The sequence below is a fragment of the Petromyzon marinus genome, chromosome 2, assembly GCF_048934315.1.
Source record: "Petromyzon marinus isolate PM22_M1 ecotype Great Lakes invasive population chromosome 2, UKy_Petmar_22M1.pri1.0, whole genome shotgun sequence".
Taxonomy (NCBI): Eukaryota; Metazoa; Chordata; class Hyperoartia; order Petromyzontiformes; family Petromyzontidae; genus Petromyzon; species Petromyzon marinus.
In genome coordinates, this window is record NC_133668.1 from 14,680,620 (window position 1) to 14,701,178 (window position 20,559).

The 20,559-nt window shown below is 41.2% G+C and overlaps 1 protein-coding gene across 34 annotated transcripts in view; it reads left to right on the forward strand.

Annotated features, from left to right (window-relative positions):
- Positions 1-20,559, forward strand: part of LOC116946623 (CLIP-associating protein 1-B) — an 86,615-nt gene that overhangs the window by 7,454 nt on the left and 58,602 nt on the right. For 33 of the 34 annotated variants that reach the window (XM_076070297.1, XM_076070333.1, XM_076070326.1 and 30 more), the window contains exons 4-8: positions 2,936-3,039; positions 3,654-3,745; positions 7,260-7,335; positions 8,496-8,593; positions 12,116-12,186. In XM_076070297.1, coding sequence (XP_075926412.1) covers positions 2,936-3,039; positions 3,654-3,745; positions 7,260-7,335; positions 8,496-8,593; positions 12,116-12,186 — 441 coding nt within the window. Of the gene's footprint in view, positions 1-2,935; positions 3,040-3,653; positions 3,746-7,259; positions 7,336-8,495; positions 8,594-12,115; positions 12,187-16,576; positions 17,301-20,559 lie in introns of those variants that run through there. The other variant, XM_076070393.1, reaches the window with a different exon arrangement.

Here is a 20,559-nt window from a genome sequence, read left to right on the forward strand (position 1 = left end):
GTGTTAAGATGTCCAAACACCAAATAGACAACCTATTGCAAGGCATCAAGTCTGCATTAACCACATGCTTGTGGTAAAATATGCAAACAAACGTGCACTGATAATATGCAATCGGTGACTGTTTAGTGTTTGAACATCTTAACAGCTGTGTTATTGCCGGAAAGGGTGAAGCCTATTATTTTTATCATATGGATACTGGCAAAAAGGTTCTGTCGATATAATCAGGATGTTTTGATTGATGCACGTCAAGGCTACGATTTGCGAAATGATTGTGCACCATACTATAACTTTGGCCTTTCAACACAAGCACAATTTCAAAAAGCCTGATGCTCCTTTACTACATCGTGTCGATTTGTTATGTCACTAAATATGTTCTTTGAAAAATAACCACTTAAAAAATTATGTGCAAGCAACTTTGCAAAATTTACCTTTGTTAAGACTTGAGCATTGTATGCAGGGACCAATCTACTCTAACCTGCAAAGATAATTTGCATAAAGTTAGTCAGTTGAACAGTACCAACAATATAATTATAACGAGAATGGAAATGGGGTCAACACAACCCTTGTGTGTGTATTGCCATGAGTGTGTTCATATTGTATATACATTGAAACTTCTGAAAAAGAGCTATATGGTAAAAACATTTTTTTTATCAGTTTGAGCAAGGCGCGTCTATGATGTGGTGTTGGGTGAGTGTAGATATGATCCATAGCTCGGAGACAATCCAGGGCAGGATGTCACGTCATGGGGCGCAGCAGCAGGGTTGACATCATCTTCATAGCTATTGTACTTAAGCTGCCGAAATCGCCCACAGCTGTTGTAGTGTCATAGCAAGCGACATTACTGAACTAACATTTAAACAAAAAAATATTTGTACATTTAAAAAAATCTTATAATGTTTAACAAATATAGATATATTGTTTTGAGTAGGTGTGCCTAGTAACTGCACTAACTCCAATGAATAATTTTATAAGCATGATACTTGAGAAGCAAGCGAAGACACGGTTAGATTTTAATTTTTGTGCTGTCATCGTCATCTTGTGAAGTTTCGTATCCCAGAAACCAAAATACATTACCTGTACAGCTACCGGCTTAAATTGGACACCTTTGGCTCTGCTAAACATACATCTTCCAACACTGTCAGCAGACCGTGATATGAATATCATACATATATTTTAACAGAATTCACACTTGCATTTTTTACATTCTGCACATTCTGCATGCGGTGGAGTTAATTAACACACTGCCGTCGTTGGCTGAGTATTGTAGTACAGTTTGTTATTAATGTTCGGTCTGGCACGTTTAGCATGGCTTAAGTGTTGTCACTATTACAGAAGACTGGCAGCTAGGCTTCAACTGCCAAGACCAATAAAACTATGATAGAAACAGTGTCATGCCGTCTACACCCCACCACACCCTGCCCTCCTCCCTCCCCTTGGGCTTCTACCCCTAGCTGCCTTCCTATTGCACGCCTTTGCTTAGGAGCAGCACACACTGGGCTAGTCATAGATGGCAGATGTACATGTCATGGAGGAAATATGTCACTGGCAAGCTATGTTGGTGTTAACAACTTTTAGGTGTGGAACATTGTGGTCTTCAGAGCATATTTTAAAAATGCACTCTCAAAGTATTAGATCGTATTTAAAATACTCTTGCCAATGTATAAATAGGTAATGATTTTTTTTTAACTCCACTGCAATTCCCAATCCAGGCATCATGTATCATTTTGATTCCTAATAAGAATTGTGCTAGAATTTTAAACATTGTATGCACGGGAGCAACAGGGGGAGCACAAGAGTTGCTTTAATTTCGCGTTCATTCACTGTATTGTCCCTGGATATCATGCATGTTTAAAAAAATCTTCAACACAGATTTCCACTCGGCTTTATTATGCTTATGGACAGTAGGCTGTAGTACATGGTGAGCTTGTATGATCAGTATGATGTCATGTTATGTCGGGTTGTGTCCTGTATGCCTCGGGATAACTACTGTACACCGTATTATATAGAATTTTATGCAAAACATAAACATGTAAATGCCAAGTCATTGAGGCACAAGGTACTGTGTACCTTTAACAGTGATGTCACACCTAATATTTACACGTTTTCTAACAAATATGTTGGATGACGAGAGCAGGCAGGTTTCAGTTTTCTCTTCCTGTCGACTTAACGTCAAAGTCACAAGGCGCTACTCGTGCAGCAGCACGTGAATACGTTTGCTCCCCTGCCTCTCTCTTGCACTGTTTACATGGCGGATGCAGAAAGGTTATAAATAGCCATCGACCATCGCCCTACAACATATTGAGCATGTGACATTGCTCTTTCAATCCTCGTATCTTGTTACTGGTTTGGGACAGCTGATAAAAACTGCTGAGTCTACTTTGGAAAACGATAATGTAGGCCTTCCTACATATGTGTATATTCACGCAAAACGACGTGCTTATTAAGGCCAACAATTAAAAGGGGGACGCATGGCAAGGAGCATGCCCTTTGCCTCCCTGTTGCTGTTTTTTTACACACTGCACAAAGTGCAAATTTTAGCTCAAGTTAACCTAAGAGATGCCCGTGGCCTGTTCTGATAACACTCACCACTAATGTGAGCTATGGCTTGGAATCAAACTCAAGTCTTTTGGTTCATAGAGCAATGCACTCACCACTGCACCCACGACTCCTTTTATACCCTCCCATCTATCCTAAAATGTAAACTAAAATCGTATAAATTGTGAACGCCATGTAATTTGTGTACTTTATATTTATTTTGAGCATATTTGTTAATATGTTGAATGCAGTCTTGTTAACTCTTGTCATCAACTTTTAGCAACTTTTGAAATTTTCAAAACTTGATATATTCAAACTTATGGGTTTAATATGATATGACCAAATGTGCCAGGAAGGGTAGTGCTCATAGCTATTGGTGCATTGTGTCTTCACTCTTCAGTCCTGCCGTCCTTAATCGATCGGTTTGGAGATGCAAAGGATCAGGTCAGGGAGGCAACTCAAGGTCTCCTTCTTAAGGTCATGGACGTTGCAGCACCACCGCAGGTAAGAGGCGATCTATTGCCAGGCACTACTCTTACAGGTGTACTGTGACATTGTGACCAAAATTAAATATTGAGGGCTCTCCCAAGTGTGCTTATCTCAACTCATTGTGCACCATTGTGTAGGATTTGTGGATAGTAAATCAATAAGCTGGAGGTTGGCTATTTATCTATCAACTTATGCACCTTCTAGACTAATGTTTTCCAGTAAAAAAGATAAACAGGCAAGCCATTAATTGCTTTTGACTCTGATGATCATCTTATTCATGTTTACCCCTGTTGGCCTTCCTGAGTCAATGGTGGAAATTTCAGTAAACCTATAGCAGAGACCAGTATTACAACTACTGTTGATTTTCCACGAAAGGAATGAGTCTACTTTATCTGGGCATTTAACTAATGACTCATGATATCTTGCATGCTGCTCCTACTTACTTAACTATATAAAAACTGTTATGTGACACAGATGTGTAAGTGAAAATATGAATGCATCAAGTTGCATTTAATTTGAAAAACATAAGTGACAGTTTTAACTTTAAAGGGTACTAGGATAATATTTAACATTTCTATGCTAGCATAATATAATAATTGGGTGATGTCTGCTGTTATTTTTGTTCACAGTTTGTTTGGGAGCGGCTGTTGGGAGCGTTTAAGCATAAAAACTTTCGCACAAGAGAAGGAGTCTGCCTGTGCCTCAGCGCCACCATCAACAAGTAAGGTTATTGGCGTGAAATAGTATAGGGATTTTATGTTCGAGGTCCCTGGCACGAAGCTCAAACCACTGCTGAGTTTATTGTTTTTAATGGCTTTTTTACACCTAAGAACCTGACATGCCCTGCATCTATCATTCATTTATTTAAATATAGTGGTGCATCAGCACAAATCGCAAAAACCCAACACATTAGTCAGTAACAATCCCTAAAATAAAAATATCACATGTGATATTGTGGTCAGTGTACCTTCTGACATTTCAGACAATGGCTTGTTCATAGTACATGCAACATTTACATCATTTTTCTTTGGGTCTTTCGGTAAAGGCACGTAGATAGAAAAATAATAAAAATAATAACCATATCACGACATTTCGATCGCAACACAAGCAATCATCATCAAGTGAAAAATATAGCGGGAGAGCTGTTGAGGCAGGAAATGATATATGTCGGGAGCGCTGCGAAGGCAGGGAGTTATAAAGATTTGAGATGGGTGTAGCCCAAGGGTCAGTGGGCGGGGCTAGAGATGAAATTTGCATTAAATGTAAGATCGGGTAAATATTGACAAACGAAGCTGTGAGGGCAGCCATTGTATTGTGAGAGATTAGCATGCCAATGTAAGAATTTTTTTTGTAAATGTAAGCTGGGAGAGAGCTCGGAAAGAGCCATCGCCACATGGAGGTGGAAAAGGATGGCAAGCCGCCATTTACTAACACAGCTAACGGTGGCTGTATTAGTGAATGTAACTCAGTCGAAAATAACTGCTTACATAGGTAGGTAGGAAGGGAACAACACAGCCAGTTATGACTTAAGCGGGTTAATAATGTCCTTCCAATGATTGCTCCGTTTGTACCCATCTTCTCGGTTGAAATTGTCTGTGTTTAAATATCTGGATGGCTTCATGAACGAATCTTTGCTGATGGCCAGTGGGTTTGCAGAGTACCTTCGTCTTGGCAAAATCAATTTCGTGTGTGCCCACAGCATTAAAATAATGATCAGCCACGGCTGAGGTATTGGTCCTACCGTGTTTCAGATCTGCTGTATGTTCACGAACCCGGTCTGAGACATGTCACTTAGTTTCCCCAATGTAACTGCTGCCGCAGATACAGCTTAGTTTCGAGACACCGGCGTATTGCATGTCAGGGATCACATCCTCTCACAGATGGGATCAAATCAGGAATTTTATGTACTGTGTTAAATTGTATCTGGATCTTGTGTTTGTTCATGACTTTGGAAATATTTTTGGTGACCCCTGCTCTGTATGGCAAGGTGATGGTTTTGATTGAGTCCTCAGATGGTTCTTTCCCAACGTTTGGGGTGATTGCTTTACGCATTGTGTTGTCTGAATATACATTCTTCTTGAGGGCTTGGTGTACGTGCTCCAGTTCACTGGCTAGGTGGTGATGGTTGAAAATACAACAAGCTCTATGGTATTGAGTTTTGATCAGGGAATTCTTCTGGGATGGATGGTGGTGGGAGTCAGGTTTTAGGTAGGCATCCGTATGGGTGGCTTTCCTGTAGCCAGTGTGTCCCATTGAGCCATCAGGTCTCTTTTCGATTAAAAAATACAAGAATGGTAACTTGCCATCCTTTTCCACCTCCATGGTGAATTTGATGGCTGGGTGTATGGAATCGATGTGGTTGAAGAAATGGTCCAGAGCTGGTAGGCCATGTGGCCAGATGACGAACGTATCATCTACATATCTCTTCCACAAGGAAGAGGACGTAGGGTGGATGCCTGGGTGGCATTTGTCTCCAATTTCCCTATGAAAACATTGGCTACAACTTGAAATAAGGGAGAACCCATTGGGGTACCTTCAACGTGTTTGTAGAATGTTCCATTCCAGGTGAAGCAAGTGTTGGTGAGGCAGTGTCTCACCAGGGCCGGTACATCAGCATTCAGTCCTTATTGGACTAAATCTGCAATGATTGCAATGGTGTCAGGCACAGGAACTTTGGTAAACAAAGAGACCACATCGAAACTAACGAGCAAATCACCTGGAGATAGTGAGATGTCCTTAATTAACGATACCAAGTGAGCTGAGTTAAGTACAGCTGAGGTGGTCTTACCAGTGAATGGCTGCAAGGTCTCAGACAGAAATCGGGCCAGTTTGTAGTGGGTGAGCTAATGGTGGAGACTATAGGACCGAGTGGTGTACCTTCTTTATGGATTTTTGGTAAGCCATAAAATCTGGGTGGTCTAGCAGCAGAGGGTTTTAAGGAAAACCGTGATGTGGTATTAATGATGGCAGCTATACCAAAATCAATAGAGATCCTACCAACCGCCTGATTACGAAAACCAACAACATCATCGCTGATTCGCCATCTTTAAATGAACCAGCAGTTACATTGGGGAAACTAAGCGACATGTCTCTGACCGGGTTCGTGAACATAAGGCAGATCTGAAACACGGTAGGACCAATGCCTTAGCCGTGGCTGATCATTATTTTAACGCTGTGGGCACACGCGAAATTGATTTAGCCAAGACGAAGGTACTCTGCAAACTCAATGGCTATCAGCAAAGATTTGTTCATGAAGCCGTGCAGATAATTAAACACAGGCACAATTTCAACCGAGAAGATGGGTGCAAACTGAGCAATCATTGGAAGGACGTTATTAACCAGCTTAGGTCATAACTGGTTGTGTTGTTCCCTTCCTACCTACCTATGTGAGCAGTTATTTTAGACTGAGTTACATTCACGGACCACAGCCACCGTTAGCTGTGTTAGTAAATGGCGGCTTGCCATCCTTTTCCATCTCCATGTGGCGATGGCTCTTTCCGAGCTCTCTCCCAGCTTACATTTACAAACAAATTTCTTACATTGGCATGCTAATCTCTTAAAATACAATGGCTGCCCCCACAGCTTCGTTTGTCAATATTTACCCGATCTTACATTTACATGCAAATTTCATCTCTAGCCCCACCCACTGACCCTTGGGCTACACCCATCTCAAATCTTTATAACTCCCTGCCTTCGCAGCGCTCCCGACATATATCCTTTCCTGCCTCAGCAGCTCTCCCGCTATATATTTTCACCTGATGACGATTGCCTGTGTTGCGATCGAAACGTCGTGATATTGTTATTATTTTTTATTCATTTTATTATTTTTCTATCTACGTGGCTTTACCGAACGACGCAAAGAATATGAATTCCTGCAGTCACAAAAGCTTTAGTCAAGATTTACATCATTGCTGAGTATATATATTTCTTTTCAGGCACTTGATGAATGCGTTGATTTTTTTGTTATTTGAATTTTGGAAATCTTATGCTGCTGTGTTTAGATATCACTTGTTGAACATTTACCAGTGGCTCATCTGTAATGGCACCTGCTGCTATGCCTAGACATTCCAGAACCTCTTTAACAATATATGTTGCATAGCAACGTTTCACAGTATATAAAATACATCACTAATAAGTCAGTGTGCTGTGTTGGCCTGGTATTTGGGAATATAAACACTGCGTTGCCATGGTTTTATTCTCAGATGTTGATTGTTTTATGTTTTTACTTATTGCAGGTTTGGTGCCCAGTGTTTGACCCTCAGCAAGATTGTACCTCACATCTGCATGTTACTGGGAGATGCTAATGGCTCAGTAAGTGTGCTATGCACATATGAAGGATGTAGGCTTTTGCATCAGACTTTAACTTATTACGTAGGTTTTCACAGCCATTCTTATTATTAGTCATTGAGTTTTTGGTTTGGTCCCAATGATCTGACCCAATTTATGTCGTTCAGACCTTCATCCGACACAGCCAGACATTTATTGCCACGTTTACAAGTGAATAACACGCCAGTTGTTCATGTGTGAGCTTACCGGTAAGTGAAATAACAATTCTCATCAAATTTAGCCATTTGATATGACGTGCCATTTCAAACTGTGTCAAACATCATCAGGACAAGATGCAGCAAGTCAGAATAATCCAGGAAACCGGCACAACTCTGAAACCTGACCCAATGTCTTAAACAGAATAAAAATATAATATATTAATTTGTAATGGCTAATATCTAGTTTAAATCTTATTGGTTGATCTTGTGAGGTTGTGACTCCTACTTGCGAGCCGGGTCAGGTTAAAAGGTTTGTCTGACTTCCTGAATTGAAGCTTGTCCTGAGGATATTTGATGAAACGATAGTAATTGGCATGTTAAATGCTTGTATACTTGACAATTAAATTGTTTGGCTGTGTTGGGTGGCGGGGAGGGTCTTATGATACAAATTTTGTCATATCATCACATGGCCTGATCCAAAAAAAAAAATATTATGAATCATCAGCCTTTTTTGTTCAGAATTTGTTAAACTAAATGTGCAATAACACGACAGATGTTATGTGCAAACGTCTCAGTTACTGTAGATACCTAAGTAGGCATTGTTGACCCATGAAGCTCGGTTTTAACGACGTGCTGTAAATGATGATACAGTGCAATTGTTTGATGTAGCCTTCACAATTTTTTCATTTTGCTGAAATTTTATTATCAGAATGTTTATCTCTTAATTTGAATTTTTCATAGTCCACGTGAATTCATCATCATCAGTCACCAGCCAATGCTAGTTGAAGGGATTGCTCTACTAGCTGTCTTGGGAATAATCCAATGTATTATTAATCTGCGCCTCTTTGGATGATTCAGTTCTTATCATATTGAGAGATCGAGATGGGGCTAGCACTATGTAAGAGGCAAGGTTAGAGGTACTTGTGGGTAGCTATGCTTGATATTTATTGGCCACTGCGGTCACTTTGTTGTCCCATCTGCACATAGGTGCGTGACGCAGCCACGCTGAGTCTAGTGCAGATCTACCGGTACGTTGGTGAGAAGGTGCGTTTGGACCTCAGTCGCAAGGGCCTTCCTCAGCAGCGGTGCGTATCGCGTGCCATGTGGTGTATCGCGTGCGTGTAGCGTTCGCTGAAGCTGTATTAATGTGACAATGGGCGTGCTCCATCACGAGCATAAAAAAACTGACTCGAGCCGACATTTATACGCTCGCATTCTGGCTCTGCTTCAAATTGACAAATTCACAATGAGCTTCCTTTAACATTTGTTACTTTTGCTAAGGGATGATTATTTAAATCGGCTGTTGTAAATATGTAGAGTAAAATACTTTGAACATGTATTTGCTTGTGCTTACGCAAAGGTTTCTCGAAGCCTCGGGAAATCCTATTTAGTTTTTGATTAATTTGGTTGATTTGACCTGTGTTTGCATAGTGTTAATTTCCGTTTTTAATATTGTTTGCATACATTCAACACAGTTTAACACGTAGGCTTTCGCGACCAATATTATTCATAATAAAGGTTTTTGGGTTAGATCGCGTTATTTATAAATGTGTCGTAACCCTCCACCCGACACGGCCAATCAACAAAAAAAGTGTCACGTTGACAAAAGACAAATAGTTCACTACTTTAGCCCACCGGTGTGTTGAATGATATGAGTTGAATGATATGAGTTAAATGATGACGTCACCCTGCTGCTCTATATAAAACCGGGAGCAAGCGAGGGCTTTACCATTCTGGCGAATTGCCCGATGATGCTGGATGTATTTACCAGCGAAACGTCGTACTCAAACTGTAAATGTTGTGGATTCACTCTTCAACACACCGGTGGGCTAAAGTAGTGAATTATTTGTCTTTTGTCAACGTGACACTTTTTTTGCTGATTGGCCGTGTCGGGTGGTGGAGGGTTACGACACATTTATAAATAAACGCGATCTAACCCAAAAACCTTTATTATGTACATTCAACACAGCTGACACTCTGGGTGACTGGTACACTCCATTCTGGCTGGAAATAATCCAGCATGGGGCCTGCCATCCCCGGTGTCTGGCTGCTTTGTACCGCTCATTGTGTGTGTGTGTATACTTGTGGCATGAGCGTCCATGGGGCTGACATGAACAGGGTAGGACTTGCTGTAATTTTGTAATAGGTCACAGGAAACACTGACCTTCACCTGCCTGGTTTGTTTTGGGTATTCATTGTCAAAACATCTGGAAGCATGTATTTAACTATCACTACTGATAAGTGTTTTACTATAATTATTCATATTATTCGCATGTACCCTGTCTTTTATATACATAACCATAATAATGGGTATCCAGTAGTTATTTTTTATATGTAATTGTAATAGTATTTATGCATATAACTTACATTTGCTATACATTGTCTTCTGACCTTGCTATCTAGAAGGTTGCTACCCAGAAATTTCACACAATATCTGGTTCTAGTAAGAGCTGACCAATGCAGCATCACTCAAAGTTGGTCCTCAATTCCAGACACAGGCAACGCCCCACATATGATTAACTGTGGCCAGTTTGATGAACATAACCAGCATTTGCCTATGCCAGCGGCATACAGTAGATTACACAGTTATGTTCATTCAGCCCACTTAAAATATGATTTCCTTCCACCCTGTTTGCAAGTGGAGCGTATGTATGCTCAAGAAAGGAGCGTGCGATGTCACATGCTTCCAATAGCCATCTTTGCTCATGGGTGGAAACTGCATGGGCAAAACAGGGGATCGGTTATTCTTTTGAATATTCTAACTTGTTCTAGACGGAGTTTTTTTTATTCTGCATGAATCCAGATACTTGTATTCAGCCAAGTGCCCTTGAAATTTTAACATAGTTCGGCTTAGAATTGATGGGTTTGAAAGTATTTTGTATGATGTGGTTAACTATATTTAAATGGCCATGTTGCTGAAAGCCAAAGGCAAGATCCAGTTTTGGGTTGCTTGATAGGGACTATTGAACCAATTTCTTTGTATACACTGAAAATAAAGCTCTGTTTTGATAACTAATCTGAAAAATAGTGAAGTTTTACCAAAGTGTTGCAAAATAATTTTAACAAGATAATGAATATTCTTTGGTTCTTTCGGTAAAGTCACGTAGAATGAGAATAAAATAATAAAATAACACAATAAAATTCTCACGATGTTATTGTGTTATTTTATTATTTTATTCTCATTCTACGTGACTTTACCGAAAGAACCAAAGAAGGTTAATCCTTGCAGTCACGAAAGCTTTAAATCGAAATTTAAGATGATGAATAATGTCTTCATTGAATCCACAGTCACATTGAAAGTGCTTTAACATTCCCATGTTATTGGTTTGTGGTCAGCCCTTCTGGTCTCTCACCTATTCATAATGCATGGCTGTAGAATAGTAAGTGTTGCATGAATTATCCCCAGGAGGGTATTTTATTTGCTGTGTATACACTTGTCCACAATATATTTCCTCTAAACAGGAGACTAAAAACAGATGCTATGAGACGCCTTGCTTGCACACCAACAAACAGATTTAGTATTTTTCTTTGTGTAAAGCTGTGCTTTTGTAATGTTGTGTATGTCATTTGATGGTAATAGGAAGTAAGTAATGTTTTGTCAATTAATTTTCACTTGGACGAGGGGCCGTCCAGTTGTATTATAGCTCAGAATCAAGTGAAATGTAAACTCATGACAAAGCAAAAGGCAGCAGCACTTGAGGTTGCTTTTCGCATCGCAGCACATTCTTGCACAGCAGTTGGGCTCACAGGACTTGGCATCCCATGAACAGCTTCTTCCACGCAGTAGCCGCAGGAGCTCATTAGTGGCAGGACAAACCTTATAGTAGGAAGCAGCACAATAGCACAGCACAGCAGTGAAAAATTGGAGCCCGTTTACTGGGCAAACGCTGCTTTCATTGTGCTTGCTTGATGTGTTTATCTGCGTCACAGGATGCAGTGTGGTAGCCACTTAAAATGGTGGCGTCCTATCGCAATAAGATTATAATTAAAATCTATTTTTATCTCGGAGCTCTCGAGAATTGCGGGTTCCATGCATAGTGACGCTGAAGCTTTTCGAACATGGTGTTACGATGCCAATGTTTCTATATGGCCTTTGTGTGTCCTGAATGCCTCCTGTTTTGTCAGTAAGAGTACAGTTGTAAATTCGCACGACAGCTAGAGAGGTTTTGTAATTACTTCGCGCTAACGTGCATTCACCATTGGCGGCCCCGCGAACGGAGCTGTTGCCAATATAATAGGTCGACAGGCTTCGCGGGGGGGGGGAAAAAAAAAATTCGTGGCAAAATGACGAGGCGTCCGGGCTGTGTCACAGGTGTGCTGGCGCATGTGTGCGCTTGTGACCGGCATTCCAAGTGGAAGGGAGGACTGCATGAGCCATGGGCTGCGGGGAGGGGCACAGTTAAGGGAATGGGTTGGGGGGCGATGCGTCGCGCAGGCTTATGTTTTATTCATGAGGGAATCTTTTCTCGTGTCATCGCTGCAGCTCTCTGCGTAGGCTTCACGAGCCGAGCAACCGTTGTGTGTTTACCTTGATCTTGTGCAGCGTTCATTCGGACGACTCTTCATATTGTCGGTTTTTTGTTTGTTATTGTGTATGTTCGTTGCAGGTTAGCTGCATTGTTTGACAAATTCGATGAGGTGCAGAAGTCTGGCAACATGATCGCTACAGCCACGGCAGGTGAGCACATTCGGTCTCCCTCTGCCCTCCCCCCACAGCTGTTTTGTGCCCCCCAGGCTCGTTATTAAAAAAAAAGCATGCACTTGTAATTGTTTTGCATTGTCTATTAATATGAATGTTTAATTGCTTGACAGATCTTCACAGCGTTTGTAAAAGAGCATCGTTTCTCTTACGTTATAATTGTATTTTTTTATTTAATTTATATGTCCATTGTTTTGAAAATGTAGCGATTTATAAACATTACCTTCATTCAGCTGCTGTATGGCACTGTGGTCGTTTGTTGCACATGGCGCCTCTTGAGTGGTCAGGGAGAATTTTGACGGCTAATTTCAAAATAGCCTGTGCAGCCTGCAAGTTGCACACGTTGTGTCCTCAAGCAGGCCTCATGAATATGCATGGCAGTGACATTTAGGAAGTGCAGTTTGTCATTTTTTGCGAGTATGATTTTCAATAACGCCTTTTTTTGTGAGGTCTGCCCTTGACAAATTGTATATTATTAACTTCACTACCCGGCTTCGCCCGAGACTTGGATTCTTGTCTTGGATTAATACAACGGCCTACGCGGAGGGTGGGGGGGGGGATGCGTGACGTCAGCAGGCACACTGCGTGACGCTGCCGCATGCGGGTGACATCACAGATGTGACATCACCGCTCACTTGCCGTGCAAAATATATCCATTATTGCCCCCCCCCCTCCCAAAATACAAAAGTCTATTTTTATACTTTTTGCATTGTGTACAGTCTGAAAACTACCCACATGCCAAATTTCAAGTTTGTTGCATGTCGGGAAGTATGCTAAACATTTCGAACAGACACACATACTCACAAATTTCCCTTTGACATATATAGATTTCCTTTTGAATTAACTGTTTCTTTAAAGACCATACTCATTTCAAAGCAGAGAGATGGCAGGGTGAAGGTTCAGAATGTGCTGAACTTTTTTACAAACTGTACCCAATGACAAAGTCATTCTGACAGTCCAGAGTTCATGACGTCACACTGGCCTACTTTCGTTTTATACGGCATACACTCCATGCGTGTACATAAACCAAGCAGCTCATATTGAGATTGGTGGTAAAATTACATTATACTGTCTACGGTAGTCTGCTATAAGCATTGAGCTTCATTGGTTTTGACAATGTGTGCGAGGTTTTCCACTCTGGCTTGAACAAACAGTCTCCACCTTAATGAAAATATTAATCATTGTGCAGTTATTGACAGTTACAGTGTAACTTTTATGTAAGTAGAATCAATATAATCGGGAACATAATTTACATGATCGCTGTAAAAGGTGAATTCAGTCTATCATTCTAGTGTCACACTCATAACTGAGGGTGGATGCCCATGACAGATATATTCATCTTTCATGATCTTCAGTGTCTCTCCCAAAGTCCCATGCAATTTTTCACATTGTCCTACCAACAGAATCATCTTTGTCATATCTTCAGCTGGCCATCTTAGGATATGGCCTGCATATAACAGATGTATTTTAATCAGATCCTGAAGCCAATACTATGAGCATTCTTTGTTAGAGGTTACAGTGTTTTTCCTTAGAATATACTTGTTTGTGCCATAAGTGTGAATTTTCAACACTGGATCTGCCAACAAAGGTGAACACTGCTTGTTTAAACATTTATTTTGCTCTATTTATAACAGCCTTAGATTGGCTAACCCAAGTCTAATTAGAATAGTTGCAATCTGTACTCATCATCATCAGCCATGATATATACCCTCCTGGATGATGGACTCCCCAATTCGTTACCATCTCCCACAATCTTGTTAAGCAAATATCCATCTACAAGCTGATTTCTTTCATCCATCTTCATGGTGGATCTACTCTCAGCCTGTTCCATCCTCTGGCTGCCACTCCATAGTTTCAACCAATTGCCATCATCCCTTCTCGCAACGTGTCCTGCCCAATCCATTTACTTAACAGTCAAAATGACTCGATCTTGTGCATGCTCTCCAAATAATGTGTTCCTTTTCCTGTCTCTCAGTGTAATTTAAAGCGTGTACTTCCCCAGTACACATATGCATTTTAGAATTTCTATAATGCTACTAAATTTAAGAGGTTATGATTACATTTTCAATGCACCTTGATTTATGCACCAAATTAATCTCACTCAAGTCTACAGCTTTAGCCAATTGGATCCCGCTCGAACTCGCTTTAATTAATAGAAAATCTGTTCATGTTACAGTTTTGCACCAGCTATTCCATTTCCCAAATGGAGGAATATATTCACTATTTCTTGTCGGGAACCCGCATGCACTTTGCTTTGAGATTTTTTTTGTATTTTCGCTCTCAGATTGTGGGCCGAGGATTAGCAAAATGCGCTTTGGCGAATTCTGCTTTCCCACTGGTGTGATCGTCCTCGCATGGTATTTCAATGGCTCTAGCTGAAGTCTTGTATGTGAAGTAGTCTTCAATAGCGCTGTACTTTATTCCCTCTATAGTTCAATATCTAGCATGAGCTAAATTTTTGTTAGTTGCAACAGCTCAGTGCAGTTTATAAAAAAAAAATGTATGTGGTGACCAGACCCCTCTCGTCTGTCTGTAAACTTCCAAGACATTCATATTTTCCACTCAACTTAATTACGTTAAGTATGTGCATCAATGCTATATTGCTGGTTATATAGAAGGTTTGTAGAAGTTAGTCTTGATATGGAAGCCTCATATTTGTGGAAACTAATAAACCACAAGTATAAAACTCAAAACGAAAACGTCAGAAATGTTGTAAATTTATTTTTAAACATCAACTGGATGAGTCGGTTGGATATTTATAACTTTTAAGTCCATGAGACATGTCTCGTGTGCAATAGAAGTCTGGAATATATGTAAATCTTAAATAAACATTTATGAAAAATGAAGTTTAAAAGAAGACTTATTCACTTTGTAAACTCACATTCTTATAAAACCAAGTTTGTAGCTTTTTTTCTTAAAAAACTAGACTAGACTTCCAGTTTCTAAGAAATAATAAGGCAGGCAGCAAAATTGCTACAGTGAGGGAAAAAAGTATTTGATCCCCTGCTGATTTTGTACGTTTACCCACTGACAAAGAAATGATCAGTCTAGAATTTTAATGTTAGGTTTATTTGAACAGTGAGAGACAGAATAACAACAACAAAATCCAGAAAAACGCATGTCAAAAATGTTATAAATTGATTTGCATTTTCATGAGGGAAATAAGTATTTGACCCCCTCTCAATCAGAAAGATTTCTGGCTCCCAGGTGTCTTTTATACAGGTAACGAGCTGAGATTAGGAGCACACTCTTAAAGGGAGTGCTCCTAGAAGGCACCTGTCCACAGAAGCAATCAATCAATCAGATTCCAAACTCTTCACCATGGCCAAGACCAAAGAGCTCTCCAAGGATGTCAGGGACAAGATTGTAGACCTACACAAGGCTGGAATGGGCTACAAGACCATTGCCAAGCAGCTTGGTGAGAAGGTGACAACAGTTGGTGCGATTATTCGCAAATGGAAGAAACAAAGAACTATCAATCTCCCTCGGCCTGGGGCTCCATGCAAGAGCTCACCTCGTGGAGTTGCAATGATCATGAGAACCGTGAGGAATCAGCCCAGAACTACACGGGAGGATCTTGTCAATGATCTCAAGGCAGCTGGGACCATAGTCACCAAGAAAACAATTGGTAACACTACGCCGTGAAGGACTGAAATCCTGCAGTGCCCGCAAGGTCCCCCTGCTCAAGAAAGCACATATACATGCCCGTCTGAAGTTTGCCAATGAACATCTGAATGATTCAGAGGACAACTGGGTGAAAGTGTTGTGGTCAGATGAGATCAAAATCGAGCTCTTAGGCATCAACTCAACTCGCCGTGTTTGGAGGAGGAGGAATGCTGCCTATGACCCCAAGAACACCATGCCCACGTCAAACATGGAGGTGCAAACATTATGCTTTGGGGGTGTTTTTCTGCTAAGGGGACAGGACAACTTCACCGCATCAAAGGGACGATGGACGGGGCCATGTACCCTCAAACCTTGGGTGAGAACCTCCTTCCCTCAGCCAGGGCATTGAAAATGGGTCGTGGATGGGTTTTCTAGCATGACAATGACCCAAAACACACGGCCAAGGCAACAAAGGAGTGGCTCAAGAAGAAGCACATTAAGGTCCTGGAGTGGCCTAGCCAGTCTCCAGACCTTTATCCCATAGAAAATCTGTGGAGGGAGCTGAAGGGTCGAGTTGCCAAACGTCAGCCTCGAAACCTTAATGACTTGGAGAAGATCTGCAAAGAGGAGTGGGACAAAATCCGTCCTGAGATGTGTGCAAACCTGGTGGCCAACTACAAGAAACGTCTGACCACTGTGATTGCCAACAAGGGTTTTGCCACCAAGTACTAAGTCATGTTTTGCAGAAGGGTCAAATACTTATTTCCCTCATTAAAATGCAAATCAATTTATAACATTTTTGACATGCGTTTTTCTGGATTTTGTTGTTATTCTGTCTCTCACTGTTCAAATAAACCTACCATTAAAATTCTAGACTGATCATTTCTTTGTCAGTGGGCAAATGTACAAAATCAGCAGGGGATCAAATACTTTTTTCCCTCACTGTACCTCTGTCAATACAATTATTGTTTTGGAAGAGGGCATGCGAGCAGGCCCTTGATAATGAAGAGGGCATAAATGAGAGCATCCATAAAATATGCTCAGAAGCTTGTGACATAACCCACAGACTCCACATTGATTCTGATCAATCAGTGCTACTCTGCATGAATTGTCTGCCCTGCAACTCGGCTAAACCTGGCTTGCATTTCTTGAAAGGAAATGACACCAATGAAAATTGATAAACAAATTCACCGCGGTGAGCTGGGTTTGCATGCGGCACTGCATGCTGCGGCAGGACAGGAGATGGGGCCACAGGGTGGCCGGGGGAGGGATGTGGGAGGCTCTTATTCTGAAAGGCTGGCAGAATGGGGTTGAGGGATTGGATTTGTAGGATGGATGTGCCCAGGCTGCGGTAGCCTAGGGCACAGAGGAAGCAGCAGTAGGCGGCTCTGTTTCATGCTCATCTCTCCTGGTGCTACCGGTGTTGCCACCGTTATTGTCAAAGCACCATCTCTTCATCAGCGCTTCCACAATGGCAATTGATCATGGTAAGACATTCTTTATTGATCAGTGTGACTGCTGAAACCGGAATTAGTTGTTCTGCGTCTTCCGCCATTAGGACCACATGGGCAAAATATTGTTCGTGTTGGCTCATCAGTTATATTGTGTGGGAATTGGATTGCCCGGAGATTTCTGCACAACAGCCTCGCGCTTGTAATGGGTGAAAACAACTGGAAACCGTCACAGTCCAAATGGTTTGAAATCTGTTATTTGACATTACTGTTATGAAATGCTAAGCTCGGTGATCTGCACAAGGGTATGAATAAGCATTTTATTATATGGTATCTGTTTTTTTACGAGTCTCTTGACAAAATATGTCGGTGTAACGTCGAATCTATCAGTGCAAAAATGCAAGAAAGGGTGAGCAGCATTTTACTTGTTTCAAATGTCAGAATAAAGGAAACTAATACTTTATCATATGTTTTCACTGATAGCAGTCCATAGCAGGATTTTGTAGCTTTAACAAACCATCCACTTAGGGTTTTTACGGCACAATGATGTGTGCAGGGGCCTGTGGAATTATGAATCCTATGAATATTCCCTTCGACTCCTTCCCTCTTGCTGTGATCATCAGGATTTCATCAATGCTCATTTTGCTCAAAATTTTTTTTGCCCATGGTGCTTTAACATGCAATGGGGAGTGCAACTCAATATTGAGCTCATTTTGGCTGCAAAGTTCAGCACATATGACTTGCCCTGTCCCCCCATACCTTCCTTCCTCTACCCCTCCCCCACAATGGCATGCCTCTGTTGGTTGGGGCTCCTTGTTGCCCAGGCGCTGTGAACGCACCGCTGTCGTGGTTCATGTGTGTGCCGCCACTGACATTTCGGTGAAGTCTCTCCTTGGAGCATCAAGGCCGGCCCGGCCATGTTAAATGCCTTTGCGCTCTTGCAGTCAAACGTTAATTACATCCTACACGCGATGTTGGGTTGCACTTCAGGGCCCATGGCCTCAGCCGTCATGGAACGTGAGTTCTAAATCCTCCATCACAATGTCCATCTGCCTTTTGAGTCTTGGATTGCCCCAATGCTTCATCTGTAAGCTGCTTATCTAGATTTACTAGCTGAATAGTGGCTTCTGACTCACATTCACAACGAGGGTTTTAATGTACTTCCCTGCAGTGGCTTTGGAGGTTTTAGCCATATTGGTTCTGGGTTTATTTAATTTTTGTGCTTTTTAATGCGTTTGGTTTTGGCATTTTTAGGTTAAGTAAAATTAGAGACCTTTGTTAAAAGAGATTTTATTGCATGTTGCAGTATTGTATTAAATCGCCTGGAGCTTTTCAGTGCATTACGATTCACATCTGATTTAATGCCCACCGAAATTAAATGGTGGTTTCTTTACGCTACAGTGGAATTGCATTAAACACTTTCCCTCTTCTAACCCCTCCGCCCCAGACAATTGATGTTGTGATTTTGTGTCATGCACCGCTGCTGTTTACATTTCTGATGTCTTAAGTCAAAATATGCCATAGAGTACAGCGTGGCGGCATGTTTGCATGATCGCTGTGGCGGGGACATGACGGCTGGCCGCACTTGACGCTGGCATCACTAAGAGAAGCCAAGCCTGCCGTAGCGTCGCCCACTCTATCCTAAGAGCAGTATGCCCCAGGCGCAGTGATGCATTTCCATCACCCCGTTTTTTTCCGTGTGTGCTTCTTGTGCCTTCAGCAGACGTGCTACAAGTTAGTTTGGTCTATTCCATGTAGTTGATTGAATTCCATTCAGAATCATACCATTCTAAATGGATTTAATACAGAATGGTTTTGTGCTGTTTTGTATGATATTGAATATCTTTGCATTCGGCCAGGGGATTCAGCAGGTAAGCGAGCAGCTCGCAATCAGAAATATGCTAATTAAAATCCTGGTTGGAAATTGACTCAGCCCATCATCCCTCCAGGGTTGATGTAAAATGAGTACCACTTCATGGACAAGTCAGCAGTCATTGTTTTATGGATATACTTATTCCCACCATATGTAATTTATACCACTGACCAGCAAATCACTGTCTTTTTAATCTTCTCTTATGGCATTTAAACACGGAATGATCAATGTATGCTTGTCTTTTTCGTTGTTATACTTCGAATTTTTCACTTAAATAAACATATTTTACATAAACAATGAAAGTAAATTTAAGTTAAACCTTTTGTAAAGTAAATTTTACATTTTTAAGCTAAGTTGACTGTCATTGTCTTTACTTTGAGCTTTAGCTGTAACATTTGGTCGCATTCCACATTAGATGTACTACATAGTGGTTATATAAACACTGGAGTACAATCGTTATGTAAACATGACTTGAATGAAAATGTAGGTAGGAGGAAAAAAAACCCTCTTTGTTGATGCTGGACATATCAGTTCATTACGGGCTTTTCAGTGCCTTTACGGAAATATAAGTTGTCTTCGAACCCTCCGTTTGTCGTCACAATCGATTCCAGTCCAGTTCAGGTCTAATCCGTCGCATTCCTCCATGAGCTAATACTCCTTCATGAAGAATGGCTGATGCCAAGGATGATAGTCACGTGAATCCACTGTATTTCAATGCCCAATCAGGCCTAGTTCCAAAATATTTTCCCAAAACGTATTCCTATTAATAAAGGGGAGCATTATTGATGTACAGTGAGGGAAAAAAAGTATTTGATCCCCTGCTGATTTTGTACGTTTGCCCACTGACAAAGAAATGATCGGTCTATAATTTTGATTGTAGGTTTATTTGAACAGTGAGAGACAGAATAACAACAACAAAATCCAGAAAAAACGCATGTCAGAAATGTTATAAATTGATTTGCATTCTAATGAGGGAAATAAGTATTTTACCCCTCTGCAAAACATAACTTAGTACTTGGTGGCAAAACCCTTATTGGCAATCACAGAGGTCAGACGTTTCTTGTAGTTGGCCACCAGGTTTGCACACATCTCAGGAGGGATTTTGTCCCACTCCTCTTTGCAGATCTTCTCCAAGTCATTAAGGTTTCGAGGCTGACGTTTGGCAACTCGAACCTTCAGCTCCCTCCACAAATTTCTATGGGATTAAGGTCTGGAGACTGGCTAGGCCACTCCAGGACCTTAATGTGCTTCTTCTTGAGCCACTCCTTTGTTGCCTTGACCGTGTGTTTTGGGTCATTGTCATGCTGGAATACCCATCCACGACCCATTTTCAATGCCCTGGCTGAGGGAAGGAGGTCTCGCCCAAGATTTGACGATACATGGCCCCGTCCATCGTCCCTTTGATGCGGTGAAGTTGTCCTG